The sequence below is a fragment of the Siphateles boraxobius genome, unplaced genomic scaffold (genome assembly GCF_051911475.1).
Source record: "Siphateles boraxobius isolate OS27281-9 unplaced genomic scaffold, OSU_SipBor_1 13, whole genome shotgun sequence".
NCBI lineage: Eukaryota > Metazoa > Chordata > Actinopteri > Cypriniformes > Leuciscidae > Siphateles > Siphateles boraxobius.
This window is the reverse complement of record NW_027508733.1, coordinates 20,655,751-20,676,187: the sequence shown is the minus strand read 5'-3', so window position 1 is coordinate 20,676,187 and position 20,437 is coordinate 20,655,751. Positions and strand designations below refer to the sequence as shown.

General features: G+C 37.1%; 1 protein-coding gene across 5 annotated transcripts; it reads right to left on the bottom strand.

Moving 5' to 3' along the window:
• Nucleotides 1-521: 521 nt before the first annotated feature.
• Nucleotides 522-19,303, bottom strand: bsg (basigin). Of its 5 annotated transcripts, none has more exons than XM_077226434.1 (9): nt 19,053-19,268; nt 10,880-11,227; nt 9,913-10,081; nt 9,388-9,476; nt 9,178-9,311; nt 5,510-5,789; nt 2,526-2,550; nt 2,281-2,352; nt 522-1,591 (listed from the first exon to the last, which is right to left on the bottom strand). In XM_077226434.1, the coding sequence occupies exons 1-8, from the start codon at nt 19,120-19,122 to the stop codon at nt 2,292-2,294; spliced, it is 1,176 nt and encodes a 391-aa protein (XP_077082549.1). In that variant the 5' UTR covers nt 19,123-19,268; the 3' UTR covers nt 522-1,591; nt 2,281-2,291. The 5 variants fall into 5 exon arrangements, with proteins under 5 accessions (XP_077082549.1, XP_077082552.1, XP_077082551.1 ...); XM_077226433.1 differs by having other exon boundaries at nt 1,464-1,591; nt 2,278-2,352; XM_077226435.1 differs by having other exon boundaries at nt 1,464-1,591; nt 2,278-2,352; nt 2,526-2,538.
• Between the last annotated feature and the right edge of the window lie 1,134 nt (nt 19,304-20,437).

Here is a 20,437-nt window from a genome sequence, read left to right as displayed (position 1 = left end):
TTTTTCAAAGTAGGCTATTTCAAATTATATTCTCAAAATAGCTCCACTGCTTGTTATTGAAATAGTAAGAGATGCCAAACTACTTTAATATATGCATGTTAATGACTGAGACGTTTTCGTTGCAATTACACCACCTAGACATTCGACAAAAGCCGTATTTAATTCAGAATTTGAAAAGTATGTTCATCAGAAGTAGGCCTAGTAGATCCGGCCAAAATACATGGCTCTCCAAAGTTTTTGCGATAGCTTGGGAATATCCGCATTGACTTAATTACTATGAATACGAGTAGGCTAATAATATGGGTGACTAGTCAAAGTACATGAAGGTTTACATGGAGGTTTCTTGTCTCCAATATAACAATGCTGTGAGCTTTGTCACGTAGAGCCGCTCCCTACAACTGAAGCGAATAAATGAGTTAACGACGCCCCCTTCTGGCGGCTCAAAGAACACGCGGATTCTTCAGTCCTGCTGCATCTCTAATGATTTATACAGTAAATCACTTCACATAAACAAAGCAATATTCAAAAGTTCAAATCAAACATTTATTCAGATTGTGCAAGTCAGTACAATAGACCGTGTATTTCCTATGAAGCTAAGGCAAAATGATTTATACACTTCCATCAAGGTCTTAAATTTTACACATCTCTTAACTTGGAAATAGCACACATCCAGACACTATACTTCACAATGTATTACAATGCAAGTATGACGGTCTATAGGAAAGTATCATTTAAGCAACAAAACAAGCCTTGACTAAAATCCCAACTTCACTGACTTAACCTAAATATATATAACCATGTCATTATTCTCCATGTTAGAATTTGGGAAACAATATATCAGATTATCCGAGGAACACTGCACTCGCACTTGGTCCTTATGGGTTTAAATGGCAGGAGGAACCCTAAAATTCAACATTGGAAACCATCAAAAGCAAGTTGAAAATAAGCTTGTTAGAAATTAAACGGAAAATTGTTAGCCAGACAATATAAAGTGTCATTTGACCATCCACATGGAACAGTGCACTTTAATATGCAGCAACAACAAGAGTGCTGCACATAAAAGTTGTTAATTTAAATAATTTTTATAATTAAAAACAGCATGTACAATAAAGTGGTTGAACATTAAGGCTTGCAGGAAGGAAAATGACTGCCAAAAAGAAATTGAATGAGTCATTTGACTGCTGCCACAGAAAATGGTTGTTTCAGCAATCTGAACATCATCAAATTCTCATGCTGCTGAAACCGTGATCTGATCTCACACTCGGTAGGAGTTTCAGAAAGTCGCGGTGCATACACTCGTGGAGAACAGTGAAAGAAGCCAGGAAGACGGGGTTAATTCCCACATTAATTTTCACTAAACACACTTCTACAGCACGAACACAATCATGCAATCTCCCCCCTTCCCCCCCAGAACCACTTTAAATACATCTGCTGGCAGCACATTACAGAAACGGATAAAAGTAAAAGGAGACCAATTAATATCTCAAGACATTTACACTCAAGCAGAAGGTTAAGGAACCGCAGGGTGCACTATAATGTGCTACTCAAACCAAAGTACTCTGCATGTCTTCAGCAGTAGTCATCGAGACACCTGAAACAAACAAAACAAAGCAACAAAACCTGATTGTAGTTCATATAATAAAAATAAAAAAACATACATACACATAAATAAAAGATGTATATTACATTAAATAAAAAAATGTTAATATGCATACACCATTTTATGTTATAATTTTTTTTTAATTTGTATCTTTATATCCCATTACAGATGTTTTTCATAAATTTTATAAAGACCAAAAAATTACTGTAGTTTTTTTAAAATATGCATAGACAAAAATAATTTAAAAGTATAATAAAATTGATTATTTTTATTTAAAAATGTAATATAATGTAAACTAATAAAACATTTAATTCATTTTCTGTATTTTAATATATTTTGATCATAGAAACGATAATCAATAATTTTATTTATGAATACACATATATTACATGGACAAAATAAAACAATTCATTAAAAAAATATTTCTATATTAAAATGCTTAAAATAATTTAATACAGAAAATAAAAAAGATTACAGTTTATATTTTATAATGAATTTATGAACAAGTCCATAATATATATATATATATATATATATATATATATTTTTTTTATATATATATATATTTTTTTTTACATACACATTAAAAAATAAGTCAAAAATCCTTATATAGATTAAATTTGATTAGATTAAATGTATACATTTATTGACTTTCTAAATAAACACTTGAAGAATACTACCTTTTCTCCTCTCAGTTGGAGTTTCTTTGCCGGACGTTTTTGTCTTTGTGGTTAGTAGCTGCGTTGCTCTTCCTGTAAAACACGGCGGTACGTCAGATCTCTCTTTGATGTGCATATGAATGTCCTGCGCTAGAAGCACATCGAGAGGCTAGTCTAGACTTCAACACGGCCTAGAAGTTCCTTCGACTGTACTGCACAGATATCTGCACATCAATATCTCATCACAAATATTACTAAACACTTACAGTGGTGCAGCTCCTGAGTCGTCATCTACAGCAAGCAGGAAGACATGGAAAGAAAAAGAAAAGCGTTAAAACACTAATTTTACAAGATGATGCATGTTTACTAGTCTACTAGTACAGTTGCAGTAGCTTGTCTAAGCTCTAGTTTGACAGCCTCAGCGCCTAATGAGTAATGTGATTCGGGGACTAGTAAACCTTGTTTAAATTCTTAATTTGTTTGTTTTTTTCTACTGAAAAATCTGTACACGTCATCTAAAAGCTATGACTCTTTTTACAGCACTACTAATAATGATTCATGCAGAATAATGCATTTACATTAACCATGCAGTCTGATGTTAGATTGAAAGGATACGGTTAGTGGTTTTCAACCCAAGAACAAACGTTTCCAATCAAGTATCATTTGTTTGTAGCACAACCTCACCTACACATGTAATGTTGAGAAAAACATGGTTCTTTTCTGCATCAATCATGATGAAGCTCTCAAACAGCATTATATCACATTTGTAAACTCCTGCACTGGACTTCTGAAATCAGTATATTGACCAGAAACTTCATATTGAAAAACAAGCACTGAAAAATGCCCTGCCTCTGACACGCATGCAAATCTGTGGACATGACAACGGCTGTGTGGAAATGAAAAGAATTATAATTTGTGTCTATCAGACACTATGTACTGCATAAAAAATAATTATCTTCAACAAACGGCATACAATAAATAAAACAAAACTAAATTGTATATCAAATGTACAAAAAAAAAAAAAAAAAAAAAAAAATTATATATATATATATATATATATATATATACACACACACACACACACACACACACACACACACATTTGTGCTTCGTCACAATAAAAATTTATATTTAAAAAAAAACATGCATTTTGTGGGGGTATTATTTATTTATATATTTGTGGGGAATTTTTATATAAATAAGCATTTTAAGGGTGTTTAACATCATTATTAGGGCTGGGTATTGACACAAATTTCACAATTCGATTCGATTTCGATTCACAAGCTTGCCATTCGATTCGATTTCGATTCGATTCAATATTGATTATTTTGGATATCAGGTATAATACATGGCAAATTTTCTCAAGGAAAAAAAATCTCTTAACCAATGCTGTAAACTATGGGAGTCAGTTGTATCATTAAAATTGTTTCATTAGCCTACTATAGCCTAATATTGAAGGTAAAGATTTACTGATTTGTATACAAACAATTACACTTATTTATTTTTCTAATAATAAAGTTATATGAAATATAAACATTTAAATGGTGGCTGTCATAAAAACTTGCCAGATTTATTCAAACATGCATTAAATATTGAAAAACATAAAATAATTATAAAATAACATAAAATGCATATGTAATATGGTGCATATATTTAGCAAAATGCTCCTCTCTAGAGTTAATTTTTCTAGCTGACTAACGAGTTCATGGTCACTGGATATGGTTTTTCTGAGGTAAATGTGACGTTACATGACATTGTTTACAAGCTGTTTCACTGACGTCTTTCCTCGGTTGAAACAATGATTGAGCGATTCCATGTGACAATAAGGATTTCGATAAGTTATACTCTATCTTTTAACACACTTTCAGATGCTCATTCATGTTTATTTCACGCTGTAACTGGTAATATTAAGGCGGAAGAGAAGATCATGTGTGCTCGGCGCTGTTGCTTCTCTTGAGCTGCGCCAGAGCGATCTCACGCCACAGCGCCAAAACGGTATATTTTTGAATTTCGTAAGAAAATGGACGTAATTTGAAATCTGAGACTTTGTTTCATATCAATAGTAACAAAGCACAAAGATTATTGCGTTTATTGGATGGGATGCGCGCTACAATGTTCCATTCATTCATCAACTGAAAACAGGATGACTAATCGATTTTTGGGATTTAAGAATCGATATCAGTTCGTAAAAATGAGAATCGATTAAAATCGAGAAATCGATATTTTTTACCCAGCCCTAGTCATTATTGTTGCATTTAATGTTTTTAAACATAATCTTTCAAGTAAATGTATATATTAAATATAGATTTATAATATGTAAAATAAAATTATAAATATGTATTTTAGGGGGTTTGAAGTCACATGACTTTTTAGTAAAATATCACAGCTACTGGCAAGGTTGTGCTTCAGACAGTTAGACAATCAGAAAAGTAACTTTAAATAAGATGTGAGTTGACACCCAACAAACACATTCTTTTAAAAACAGAATCAGAGTGTAAAAAATAGGTATTTTCCCAGGTTTTCATGCAGAAAACACACTCAGAATAACAAAAACGGTCAAAGTAATAAAGTTGGGATTAAATATTTTGCCACCCTTGTTGCCATATGTGTGCTGCCTCTCAGAAACAACTGAGATGCAGAGGAAGTCACTGCTAGAATGTAGGGCTGAAGAATATCATGCAATGAGAAGACGATGCAGAGAACATGCAAAGCAATGTAACGATCCGTATGGAATGTCATTATGTTATGATGTATACCTTGACATTCAAAACCCATTCTGAACTGCAAAATGTCAGACTCAGCTGAACGCTTTCACTGGCTACTGGAGAACCGATAAAGTTGCTTTTCTTAAAACCAAGTAGAAGGAATCTGGTTCATTTTATCATCTTATTTAAGACAAACTGCCAGTGAAAGAGTTGTACTTTTCAGGCTATCAGCGAGAGCATTCAAAACCCCAAAACCACTCGCTTAAGCAAATCCACTTCAGTCTGACATGCAGTTGAGCACTTACCACAACGTAAAAGCAGCAGCGAACAGAGAAACAAACAACGTAAATCATAAAAATAGACTCAGCTAAGGCACAGCCACACACTACAGCCAAATAAAACAAACATACAAAATCAAACTGAAATAGGATCTTGCTCCATTACGAATTCATAAACAAAAATGTAAAATTTCATCCAGTGATCATTTGTACATTCACGAAAATGGAAAGTGAAACAATTATGACTTAAACGGTTCCGTCACATACCGTCAGTGATCTCGTCGGGCTTTCTCCTCTTCTCGTAGATGAAGATGATGGTGACGAGGATGATGACCTCAGCGACAATCCCGAGGAATGGCCACAGGGCGGCCAGCTTGCTGCGCACACGCAGCTGAATCTTATCCTGGCCTTTTCCCGCATCGCTGGTGCCGAGGCACTCGTAGTTGCCCATGTCCTGTTCGATGTTCAGATCTTTTACGTACAGCGTGGTCTTGTTGGGGGTGCTTTTGATCTCATACTTGTCATTAGTGCCATTGACAATTGACACCTGTGTGTTGAAGACAAAAACTGTCAAGTTACTAAGGCTGAAGGATTTGGTTCAAAAATCCCTAAAACTAAGCTAAAAACTAAGCTCAAAATTGATTGGAGGGAGAATCGCAATGCATACTGAAATTCTCAAAATCGATCCAGAATCGCTTGATGCATCGATTTATTGTACTAGTACTAAAAGCTTACGCAGAGAAAAGTTGCTAACAATTGGCAAGTTCAAACCAGACAGACATTTAAGGAATAGGGTACAATCATGCCATTCAAATAACTATGGGAATGAGAGATATCGTTTTAAAATCATACCCATTTGTTATCTTATAATACATTACAGTGTACAAAACCATCGTTGCAAAATGGCAGCAGCCGGATTTGTATAAAACAAGAGAGCGAGTCCGCATTACCGGATGACAAATAACATACACAAAATATTGATTTGAGTTTTAATATTTTATTAGCTCACCAAACCCAAAACTTCCACAAGGAAAAAAGTTTTTTTAGCAAGAGTAAAGCGTTGACTACAGTGACCGTTACCTGGACGAGCCTGTGTTAACAGTTTTCAACGGTTGTTACCAGAGAATAACATACCGCTGGATGGCATGATTGACCAATCAGAATCAAGGATTCCACAGAGCTGTGTATTAAATTATGTTACAATTATTTTATTTAACTTGGGTTGAATATTATTTGTGAAAATTCTATTAATACAACTATAATAATTAGGCATGTCCCGATACCACTTTTTCACTTCCGATACCGATAAATTACGATGCTGCAGCTTTGGCTGTTTGCGATACAGATATTAATCCGATACATTTTTTTTATTCTATTTTATTCTTGAACTAATACTAGGCCTAATAAAATATAATGGAAGCACTTTGCTCAATTAGCAACTAAAAACATCTCTCAAATGGAAAACAAATACTTCTCCAGTATATAGTCCACAACAACAGTTGATTATGAAAGATTATTCAAACACTACAACAAAAAAAAATTAATACAGACAGCCAGGCTAGGCCCTACTTCAGGAGGCTACTTAAAGCTACCAACAGGTTTAAAGTTAATCATTAACAAGCTTTAAATTACCCATTGATCCGTGTACTTTTGCGTCCATTCGTTTTTCCTTTTTAACCCGTAAAACGAAAAACTAACGGTTGTTGTATTTTTAAAACACAAAGTTGAACACCAAAATTTTAATTTGAACTGTATGCACACCAAAAGCTACGCAAAAAAATAAATATTGACGCAAGTTATATATAAATAAGTAAGTCATATAAATAAGTTATTTTCTGTATGACCAGAAATGATAGAGTATTTTAAGTTGTTTCCACTGTTGAAAGGAAAACGGAAGTGTTCGCGCCCGCGCTCCGTGCCATGCAGTGCGCGCTCCACACTCTGCACAAACCCTTGCTTGGATATGCGTCAAAATCCTGTGTAGCATACCGTTTACAGCCTACGGTTTATAAACTGAGACGGATTGCAAAACCATGTTTATAGTACACCGAAGGTAGTGGGATGGAGTGTCTGTTGTGAGTTTAGGGGGCACGTCAGCCAGAGGTGTGTGTGTGTGTGTGTGTGTGTGTGTGTGTGTGTGTGTGTGTGTGTGTGTGTGTGTGTGTGTGTGTGTGTGTTCTGGATCTGAAGGGCCGTTGTTTCGGCTACAAAAACCCGCCGAACTGATCCGAAACCAGCTCAATTTTTATCCAACCGCCCAAACCCATTTTTTGCCCGCAAAACCGCCCAATATGCGCCACTTAATTGGATGTCGCAGCAAGGGAAATGCAATATTCAAGCATTGTTGGATAGGTATCGGATCATATTTTTTCTCCCCTCCGATCTCGCGTTCTGGGCCAGTATCGGCACGATACCGATGCTGTGGATCGGGACATCCCTCATAATAATAATAATAATAATAATAATAATAATAAGTGGTTGACCGATATTGTTTTTTTATTGCCGATGCCGATATCTTAGAGGGCAGGGTGGTCGATGGCCGATATATATTACTTTTTATATATTATATTACCTTTTTGTTTACCAGTTCTGTCTAACAAAGTATAAGATATGACTGACAGATTGTAAACTAATGAAGACGGAGAATGTGAGTGAGCGCTGTGTGATCAGGTGCTGCCGTTCTCTTCTCAGGTGCTGATCGACAACCGTCAAAAGTAAGTCTGGAACACCGTCAAAATAAAAGTCCTGCATCCAACACATTGACCGATCAGAAAAACGTTTCGGCCGATGCCGAGATTAAAAAAAAAAGCCAAATATTGGGCCATATATCGGTCAATCACTAATAATACTCACTAAAAATGATCAGGGCTTGACATTAATTTTGCGCTCAACAGCCACTGTGGCTAGTGGCTTTCCAAAGTGAATAGCCAAAATTGACCTCGATACCAGGTAGAAAAACCTGCTATATAGATATTTTTAATCTTATAATTTGGCAGTAGGTATATTAGGCAGCAGGTATATTAAGCTGCAGTCACTTAGACCTGATCCATTATAATGTTGCACACGCGTTTTCTTAACCGTTTACGTTCACTTAAAACATAACTGTAAAAAAAGTAGTGAATTATAACTGTTTACGTGAATACTCACCAAGACAATAAGCAATAAGCAGCAAAAAAAAAAACAATTTAGTACTGAGGGGTTTTGTGTGCGCGTGTATTTTGGGTGAGAGCACAAAATCTGCGGGAATGAGTAAAATAATGCGCAAAACACGCAATCCCATTGTGAAATTCAAGCCCTGTAACACCAACATTATTGATCTGGAGCAAATTAAATGAATGAGGGAGGCGAGTTTGTGTGTCAACTCACTGTCGGAGAGATGAGAGCAAAAAAAGCACAGCTAGAACACCATTTTACAATTATCATTATCAATGAATTAGATATAATATTACAATTATTAATATAACTACTAGTACAACCACAAATGTTATTAGTAACATTATTATTACCATAAATAAATTGGATAATATTGTAACAATTCTATTACTATAGTTAACATTATTAGTAGCAATTCTATTACCATAACAACTAGAAGTATATTTACTATTATTAAAGCTTTGTAATATTAAATGTAGTATTTCAATAACAATAGTAAAATGTCATAATATCGCTAATGTCCTTAAATCGCTAAAGGGGTCTGAAAAGTCGCCAAGTTGGCAACACTGCACGCAAAGGGAGGGGGAACAAAACCAAGGAGGCGGGTGCGAGCACAGCACAGAGAAGGCAAACAAGCAAAGTGGCGAAATCAGAATTAAATATGAACAATATATCGATATATATACGATATGTCAAAATCCATATAGTGTTTAAAAAAATATCGCCCCACCCCTAGTACCAATCTCATGTTATTACAACGGTTTAGTAAAGTCTTCCTTTACCTTTCCATCTTCAACGAGCTTGTACCAACTCCAGTCAGTAGGCAGGGGGTATCCATGGCTCACACATACTAGGGCAGCCTTGTCGTTCTCATTAGCATTTTCAGAGTGTTTGTAGGCCACTACATGTGGGGGAGCTAACAGGAAGAGCATAATTATGGGTGATGAACACAAACACAAAAATACAGCTGCAGCAACATCAAATTATCTTACCTTTAACTTCAATGGTATCATTAACCTGAGGCACTGACCGGAAGACGCATTCATATATTCCAGCATGGAGGTGATCAATCTTTTCAATTCTACCAATGAGAGAAAAACAAGCAATGAGACCCACAAATCAAAACCAGAATTAAAGTTTCCGCCCCTCACTGTTTTATATGCCAATGGAGAGCCCTCAATATAACAACCACCACATCAATAAAGGTGGATGGGAGGACAGTAAAGTAAAGCAAATATGAACAATAAAGTAAACAGCTTTTCCAGTACACTGCTCTGGCATCCCCATGGATATTTTTCCAACCCAGCAGCTCTAATGAGAATTAAGGTCAGCTAGTATGGAGTGCCAGAGGCTCTTAACAGAACAGAGAAGACAGAGGCAAACAGAGAAGCTGCACTATTTTTAATGGACCTGGATTGATGGCTAAACACTAAATGTGCAAAACTGATTACTACCAAAAGAGCAAAGTTATACATTTTGCTCTTATTTAGTCACAATTATTTACATGAGGAACATACTTGTATTCAGTGTAAGTGCTGTCACTGGTTGACTCTGATTTTTCAATGGTCTTGCCATTCCTGGTCCAGTAGTGGCCTTTGATGGAAGAAGTAGGGTTGGTAAGGTTGCAGCTGAGAGTTGCAGAAGTCTGGTTGCTCACCACAGGTTGACTGGTCAAGATTTCTGAAGCTGCCAAGGCATAAAAGCAAAAGTTACACAACTATACTTTTCGCCAGCTTTCAGAACATCTTGACTGTATATTGGAAAAGAAATCCAGGAAACCAAGTATTCACTGTCGATTATCCTTTAAAATGAGTCCACCAACCTCTGGATTCGCTGTGGTACTGTAAAAAAAATTACATTTTTGGACATGACGGAACAATCGGAACATTGCTGACAAGATGTTCACCACAATGTGCACCGAAAGACACATTGCGCACTACCAAAGGAGAAGTGAAGGTACATTTTAGCTGTGAGCTTGGGAAACTGAGCAGTTTGCAAGCAAAAACAGATGGGAAGAGGGAACAAAATTATACCAACCAGCAACTGGTTTGGAGGACATGAGCTTATGAAAACCTGTTGTGGAAAAGCACTAGGTGGGCAATGCAGTGTGCTAAAGTGCTCTAAAATCACCAAAAGGGTTAAGCCAGACATCTAAAGAGCCTTTTAGAAGTTTACAAAAAGCAACCTACATTAATGAGACATAATGAGAGACCTTTTTCAGAAAGGCATGCCAATTAGTGCGATTTACACTTCTGACCGATAGTAACGTTAACTTATCAATGCCATTTCTTTAAAAGGTTCAACTTCATCTCACAAGCTCTAGGCACTGATATGGCATCAGATTACTATGACAGAACAGACGGTTCTAGTGTAGAAGTCATGTGACCTGGTATGGGAGGGCGGCAAGGGAGGGTAAAGTAAGGGACAATCTACGGGACTTCCTCTACACTAGTGGAGACACCTCGTTTCCACAACATAACTCACGTTCAAATACTATAACGTTCGCTTGTGAACGAATCCATTTGACTTTGGGTGGGGTCCTGAGGTCGTTGCGGTCAGGGTCGTTTGAGGCGCGGCACTCGTAAATGCCTGTGTCGTTGAGCATTAGGTTGGTAAGGACGAGCGTGCTGGTGGCATGGTGAATATAGGTGGCGTTGATGCGTACACGATCCTCTCTTGCACCATCAAACAGCTGAGTGACTGTTTCATCTGGCTCGCCCTCAATGAACCACCACTGAACTTCAGGGATGGGGTTCCCTATGACCTCACAATCCAGTTCGGCACCGTCTTCAATGAGTTTCATCTGAGACATGGGTGATTTTATGAAGCTCGCTGGACATTTGACGAGTGAATGGGTGAATTGGATTTAGAGCGGACCGTTTATTGAGATGATATGAATTAGCAGGCAGGCAGGCAGAAAAGAAACAGCAGAGGAGAAAAGAAAGAGAGAGAAACTGTTAGAATGGAAGACAAAGAAGGCATACATAAGAAACAAATTGGATTGAGCATCATGGTGCAAGACTTTAACACTTCATGATAGCAAAACCCAAATGAAGAACATTAGAAGCATTTTATTTTTAAAAACAATGAGTTGAAGCATGCATAAAACCAAAGCTTAGCATATCAAGAAATGCAGTGAAAAATGAAATTAGAAAAATTCATATGAAATAAAGGTATGAAGTTATGGTGATGATGACTGACGGGGCTTAAAGGGAGAGTTCACCACATCATGAAAATTCTGTCACTATTTACTCACTATTATGCCATTCCAAACCTGTATGACAAATGTTTCAACAGCTTTTGACCAAAACAACATTGGACCCATCTGAATTTTAATGTATGGAAAAGAAAGAAATAAAAAAACCTGAAAAAGGAAGTCATACAGGTTTGGAATGACATGAGGGTGATTTTAATTTGAGCTAAGTAGGCTATTCCTTTAAGACTTGTCATATGATTACGGTTGACTGTTATAAAAGCTGATATTTTTTCTGGTTGGCCAATGTCGGAATTGACATGAACAGTGTAAATGAGAAATGAACCTAAAAACAACTTTTTCTTTTGAACTCTGAACCATTGTGCCGTTCATGTAGACTCGAAGCACGTACTCTGGAGAAAAACAAGGTAGTGCTGTGCTAATCCCCCATGGAGAATTTCAACAGAATTCTTCTGATCACCTTGGAACAATACACAACATGAACGACATACGTGCGTAGCGGCTTGAACAACAACCCTCCACATCAATGAAAAGAACACTGAGAACACCTGTAGTTCTCTCCTGCAGTGTAGCACATGTTTTCAGTGTGTTTGGTTTTGAAACAAGAGTAAGGCACTGCTCCCTATTTGTCCATTGCTGATGGAGGAATGTTTTAGTGAGTTAGCCAGGGAGGGGTAAAAAGGGTAGATGTCCACAATCCACATTATATTCAGAGCAGTGTGACTCCACACATGCCTTAAGCCTGAAATAACATATGCCCTTTGAAAGGAGAACAGGTTTCATTCATTTGACCATCATGAAAGGTCACCAACATTAAGTGGACCAGAGTAGACACAAATTCAAAACTACTCAAACAAGCTCTAAAAGGAATTTGAGCATATATTTGTGTATACATGTGCTTAGATTTAATGTTACCATAAGACAAGCATATTGACTAAATATTTCAAGCCTAAATTGTAAATAACTCCAAACAGGGAGAACGGTAAAGTACAAAAGTATTACTTGGTGCAAAGTCTGCCACTACTAGATAATTAAATCAGGCCATCCTTAAAAATATTTTGGTTTGCAGTAACAGCCAAAAAAAAAAAAGGGTTGGTAGGTAGGTCTATATTTTTTTTTTCAAGATTTAATGGGGGGAAAATTTTTTAAAAAATTCCCACAGACAACTAACAGGCATTAGGACTAAAGCCCAATTTATACTTCTGCGTCGAACTTACGCCGTAGCTACACCGTAGGCTGTGCGTAGTGCGCGTACCCTGACGTGCACCTCTCCAAAAATGTAACAACGCGTTTATTCTACACGGACGCAAGCGCTGTGATTGGTCTGCTCAAACCGCTTCCTCGGGTTTCACATGCTCCCTCTGCGTGCTTCAACACGGACAACGACGCAGAAATATAAATTAAAACCAAAGCGTAGGCTACGGCGTAGAGGCTCCGGCGTAGGTCCGACGCAGAAGTATAAATCAGCCTTAACGCAAAGAGGGCGCTTGAGACGCGCACAAGTCAGCAATATTTCTGATGATTTATTTGCATGAAGTTTTGTGCACAATGACAAACAGGAGTGCAACATTCAGGGATTGAAATTAACACCCTCCAACCAGCCAAATAAGGGTAAGAATGAACTTTGGAACCAAATCTGCGCGGATTTAGCGCAAATACGCAACTCGTGAGTCCTCATGATATATTAAATACATACAGCGTATTACGCAGAATCTGCGCATTTCTGGCTTACTTGAACACACACGTCACTAAGCAACAAATAACGGCGAGCATGTTCACTTGCATTGAAGTAATAGCGAATATTAAAAAGCATTTGGTTAACAGAAAAGACATTGTTATTTTCCAACATCCTACATGTTCTGTGTACTGTATTGATCTGTCCACCTAAAACACATTTTTGGTTTAAAAAAAAAAGGCCGTAGGTGGTGGCTCACTTTGAAATTTCAATTTAAAAGAAACCACCTTGATTTTAGGACGTCCTCAATAGTTTGAGTTTCCTCCACCAACATTTTAGTGGTTTCCTTCAGGTCAGTCGACACGATCACCGTTAGACAGGTGAGAAGGAGGGGAAAAGATCTGGGCACAGTTTTTCCAGAACTTCGTGCAAAGTAAAAGCGGTGTCGAGGTGTTTTAATGCATTTTTTAGAATGAATTTATTATGGTGCCCAAACCCATATGACTTTGAACGGTGACGGCGAACATTTTATTTACTGCATCATTACTAGGGATGGGTATTGTTAAGGTTTTAATGGTATTACTACTCTTACCGATACTGCTTATCGATCCGGTACTTGAACGGTACTTATTCTTATCGGTTCTTTTTGGTGTTTTTTTATTTTTTTTTATTCAGGTAATAATTAACATTTGCTTTATATTTTGAAATGTAAAATATCTATAGCAAAAGAAAAATCAATGCTTTAACAAAACGAATAAAATATCTAGGCTATTTGTTATGCAGCAGTGTGCAGGCTTTTTTGTTTTATATACATGAGATAGGATACGATAAGCAAAAACAAGTACAAACACATGTTCAAAAAAAGAATACAATTAAACAAAGATACAAATTATATAGGCTACACAGTGCTTTAATTTCAGGAAGGTCTAAATTTATTTTTCAGGTAGGCCTAAGTGTTTCTGTCTGAAAAGAAATTTAATTTAGTAATCAAATGTAAAATAACACTGCATAGTTTATCATTGATTAATGCTTATTAACGTTTTAAGTTATTCATTCATGAGCTGTGGGTGATTTTCTCTGCCTTTTGTAGTTGATTCGCATTAATGGCTCAATCGTCAGCAGGTTTATTAGACGCTGCCCCTTTAAGACCGAGTGCAGATCTAATAGGTGAATGATGCACCATCATTTTCTCCCAACTATTTACGTCCATATAAGACAAACTGTGTTTCAGTGAATCTCAGAGCTGGTCATTTTTATATTTTATGAATATTTGATAGTTTAGATGCGCACATGAAGCCCAAAGTTAAGTATACTTTTCTTCTCTCTTTACAGTCCATTTCGGAGCGCACGTCGCGTGAACCGCGTCTCTTGCGCAGATTTTTGTGCTTTTAATAGCTCTTTTAATGATTAAACGCATCCGCAATTTAACAACAGTAGAGTCTGCACTTTACAACAATCACCGATCGTGCTGATTCTGACGGTACGTTTGGGTTTTAGGAAGAAATGACCGCGCATCGCTGTGAAGGGAAGGAAGTTGCGCTAGACAGAATGATTTTTAATGGTTTCATCTCAAATATCTTTTTTTCTAATCTTTGAAAGCCGAAATCTAAAATAAAATTTGAATAATATCCCAGATCTAAAGTGTAACCACGTTTGAATGTTTAGTTCTGTCCTCATTGTCACTCATTAAGCAGGGCTGTCATGTGTGAGCGCTGTGGCTCCGCGAGAGAGATCGCTCTCTCTCTTCTGGACTGCGAATAGCAAAATTTCATCACAGACAAATGGTTTAATATTATCATATATAGAAATGGCTCAAATTCAGCCCCGGGGCCCGTTTAATACCGAGTTTCGGTACTCATCCCTAATCATTAACAAGCGCGAACAGTGAATGAAACGAAGCGTATGTACAAACCATAGTGTGACATGCGTAGACCAATGGTGTAAACAATCATAGATGACGGCGCACGGGTTTTTATTTAAAAGAAAGAACGTAGCCTACGTTTGTATGTAGGCATAAGCAACTTTCACAATACTAACTAAAATATAATTAATATTATTTTATTTAATTTGTATTAGTTGTTTAAAGAGTAAAAAAAAAATCGGTCGGTCTTAACGCAAGTTACAACCGGCAAGTCGGTCGGACTAAAAGAAGGAAAAAAAAAAGAAAAAAAAAAAATTTGGTCGGTCCTAAATTGACAGGGTTGGTCGGGTGACGGCAAACAAGAATATTTTTAAGGATGGCCTTAACCTGTTCTAGTAAACAAGTCAATAAGGTCATTTTCTCACAAGCCGACATGTGGATTCATTGGCAGAAAAAATACTGACTTAAGGTCACTTGTTTCATCATCAGTTTCTTGGCTCAAGCCCCTGATTGAATGCTGATAAATGTGGAATATCCTTCCCTAAAGGTATTAAACTACACAGCATGTAAAGCCTGGTTCACACGGGACGATTTTAAAATTGTCGGCCGATTTTCCAAACCTGAGAGACCCCACACACGGCGATAAAAAAATCAAGGGTCTAACAGTTTTGGTCTTACCGTGTGTGGTGCGCAGCCACACGGCAACATCAACACATCACACACGAACCGATTTGACTCCCGAGCATTCCCAGGTCAGACGGAAAATCTCTCAAAATCCCTCGAAATCAAACGTGACTTCAGAGTAAACAATCATGGCGGACGAAGAGGATGCAGTTGCGATAGTTTGTAGTTTGTTTTTAACCGAATCCACGTCCACCGGACTTTCTGGTGTGCCATGCCGCCAACTGTTTTGATTTTGTTTCCGGTTCTTCCTCTGCGCCTCTTCACCTCGCTTTCTGATTGGCTACACGCAGCAGTCCACAGGCTGCGTGCTCGTTTGTCCCCGGGGGACACCGCACATGAGAAATCGGACCAGAATAATCCAACATGTTGGACATCCACGATTTGAGATCGGAGCGGTCCCGACGTCCTTCCGAGCAGACGAGAGCACTCTTAACACACCACACACGGCAGGAATATCTGATCAGATTATTTTACGATAATCGGAGCATCCTTAAGATTGTCGGAAGGGGTAAATCGGGGCTAAAATCGCACCTAATTATCCTGCCGTGTGAACCAGGCTTAACTGTCTAATCACAAGGCTTTTAAGATTTCTAAATGCACAAGGGACATTAAGCTCTATAAAAAGAAAATTGAATAAAATGCACCATTTGCCACCGACTCATCTCATTCTGACGGCCTCTAGGAGATTATCATAGAAGCTAACAAATAGATATTTCCATTATTTTCTTTCAACCATTATAAACTGGAGGTATATTCAGGTAAGGTGGGTAGGGATGATGTGTAGACACTGTTCAACAGCTTCAACGCGCTTGGATTGGATCGATCATTCAGATTGGCAGGTCTTCATTTACTGTGCGCCATAGAATAGGAGTGCACAGCTGAAACAACACTGGAAGATCACTCATCAACCAGGATCTTATTGCTTGCTATTTATTAAAAATGTTGTGCTTTGTGGCGTTTACACATGCAAGTAGTTCTTATGTTCAGTAAAACACTCAGACCACTTGTTTGGAGAAGTTCTTGGATTTTTGATAAAAAAGGCTACCATGGTTCCAAACGCCATAACTTTTGACTGCTTTGAGATAAACACAAAATTTGTCGCAAATGCAGTTGACATTATTGTAAACAAGCCCAAACTTGATTTTTATGACATGTCAGATTTACTTTCTAATAGTCATTGTGTAATAATAATATTCACAACATTAACATGAATTTACATTTCAAGCTGACTTTAAAGGAGTAGTTCACTGTCATTTACTCACCCTCAAGTTGTTCAAAACTGGCTGAATTTCTTTCTTCTGCTGAACACAAAGATATTTTGAAGAATGTCAGTAACCAAACAGTTGATGTACCCCATTGACTTCCATAGTATTTTTTTTCCTACTATGGATATCAATAGGGTCCATCAACTGTCTGGTTACCCACATTTTTCAAAATATCTTCCTTTGTGTTCAGCAGAAGAAAGAAACTCAAACAGGTTTGAAACAACTTGAGGGTGAGTAAATGATGACAATTTTCATTATGAAGTGAACTTTTACTTTAAGGCTAGTTAACTAGTGGTTCAGTAAACCCAGTGACTAGTTTTGAAAGTATATATTTTTGCATACGACCACAGATTAGAGCATAATTTAAAAAAGTTGAAGGACAGGACTATCCTCACCCACAGCATGCTTTTTCCAAAGTTCAAAATGGCTGCCAATAGCATACCAAGAACAAAAACATTCAAACACACAACATAAAATACCTGCCCTTTCGTTTTAACCAAAATTATTGAGTAGAGATAAAGAACGAGTAGTACTGAAACTCTCATTTTAATTCTGAGAAGTTATGACTTACACCATCCAGTTATGTGGCCTGACGTTCTCTAATAACAAATGTAAAGTTACTATGAGACAATGCAACAACAGCATGAGCAAATCTGTTGCTCTGGCACAAATTGTGTCATTTTGAAGAAATAATGCTTACGTGCAGAAAAGCACATCCTAAAGCGCTCTCTGAAGCTGATTAGGGTTCGGATTTACCGACCCCACCATTAATCAGCTGCTGCTGTTGGGGACTAAAGTTATAATGGTGCTAGACCATAAAACAAAATCACTCTCATTACTCTGCCATTTTCATTCCTCAACCAACTGATGCATCTAAAAGTATGGGGATGCTGTTTAACATATTTAAATACATTTTACAGTACATGATTTACAACTAAATTCTAAACTGCTAAACTTTCATTACTGTAAGTGAGCGATGGTTGCATGTCTACAAGGTCACTGGGTTTGCATGGATTCCTGTGACATTTCCAGTGATGGGATATTATAATGAGCTTAAGCTAAGCCTTTTGTTAAAGAAGGATAGACTAATAGATGAAAAATGCTGCCTGAATGCTTCCTTCATGCCAAATGATTGGACGAAACATGTTTTGCCTCCCCATGCTTCCGTTATTATTATAGGCTAACATTACACTTAACTAATGTTTTACTGTACTAGACAGCATGCCTCCAAAACCAGCCTGCACCAGTTGTCATGGCTGCCTGATGCTTACCGTTAATACACAATTCACTGGAGTAACGTTAACTGACCTGCCAGGAATAAGGACAAGCATTTATAATTTCTGACAAGCAAAATTTGTCCTGGCAATAATTAAACGTCAACCGAGCATGATACACAGAGACAAGATTCCTCCTTAATTTGAGAAATGTGTAACTTAGAAGGCTACAACACCCCCTAGGTTGGGATTAAAGGTTATTTTATATGAAAGAACAGCAAATCCACATGGTGTTTTTTTGTACATGGGCTTTAATGCCGTGATTACCATTACTGTCGCTAACATCTGAACGCTTTTTTTTAATTAATTGTTTATATTAATATTCGAATATAAACTATTTTTTTGATAACTACGTCCCTTTTTGGAATTTGAGATGACTAAACGAGCATCATTGAGAGAAAAATAAATATTTTACAAACATCAGCCCCCGTGAGGGGCCATTTCGCGTGTGCTCGTGCGCGAGTTTGCCAACGGTTTAAACGGCTTTTTAACCTTTCAAACCCTTTCAAACGTCCATCAGCTATGTATTTCGCTTAACTATGAGGTAAAATCAGTGTAAACACAGTCGGCTTGCAGCATACGTCGTGTTTATGTCAACAGCCGGCCAGCAAAAAAATGAGCTCGCGAGCTAACGTTAGCACTAACGTTAAGTTACATGATCAACAGAAAAACAAGATGCCTTACCTGTAGAAGCCTCGGCTTGGAACCAGCCGATACAAATGGCGACAATTACGCCGAACAGCTTCCTTCTCATGGTGAAATGTTGTTAAATGTGTGACAGAGTGAACGTCGGGCCTGTTTCTAAAGGAAAACACAATACTGGTGAAAGCCCTCGATTTACTCCGTCGTCCTCTACTTGTTCCGAGCTAACACAAGAACGCGCACGTATACAGGCGAGAGTTCCTGCGTCATCACGTCCGGTCATCAACGTCGCCGCCTTGTGTCCTTGTATGCAAATTTACAAAATGATTTCGACATCTTTTAGGTTTTAAGAAAATTGCAGGCTCTCTTATTGTAACCAACCAAACGCATTTTGTGAGTATAATGTTCGAAATTCATCTTACCAATACAATTATTGTCATGTAGGCTATTTAAAATTATAGGCTACTTTTAAACTTTCACGTAAATATAGGGTAGGCCTACTGAAAGTTAAGTTGTGGGATTTGTATCTTCATGATCCCTCAGTTCTGACTGAGATGGATGAACAACTCTTAAAGCAAGTAGCCTACATTAAAAAAAGTTCCCAAGATGACGATTAAGCATAGCAATTTAAACTTTAATCTGCTCCTAAGTATCATATAGCCTAACATCAGAACATTTTAAATTTGCTTTAGTCATGTTTTTGCCATCTTTGAAGCTTGACAGACATCATCCGTCCATTTACTTTCAGTGTAATAAAAGTAGCACCAAATAGAGATACTGCTAAACTTCTTCCTTTTTCTACCGTAGATGAAAGTCATACAGGTTTGGAACGACACATGACGGTGAGCAAATTATGACAGAATTGTCATTTTTAGGTAAAATATTCCTTATTAACATATGACAATGGCTATTGTTTCTGAAGTTTATACAGAAGAGGTTGTAAACTAAATACGCTTCAGCAGACAATGTTCTTCCTGTGAATTTGAATCCATCCTTATCAAAGAGTTTCCAACTGTGCTCATTGTTCGCTTGTTCTGTACAGGGAATGCTCCTTTCTAAATATATGTTGCAACTACCTGGATTTATTTATGTTGGGAACTTATTAGAACAGATGCCTTTTTTATTATTATATAAGCCAAAATATTATATAATTTATATAAAAAGCCATGTCCCAAACACACAATTATAATGTTTTCATCATAATTTTAACACAGTCAATTAAACTAACCATATCTTTCCTATTGATCCTTTACATTAGAAAACAAAACACAGAATTGTTTAAAAAAAGCTTCATGTGTAGAATTACATATTTATATAGAAAATATAAAATTGTGGTGTATTGGGATAATGTATATATGCAGGATGTGCATTCATTGGTTCTTTTATGCCTGGGAGAGGGTAAGTCACGTGATGTGAGTTGCACGTGT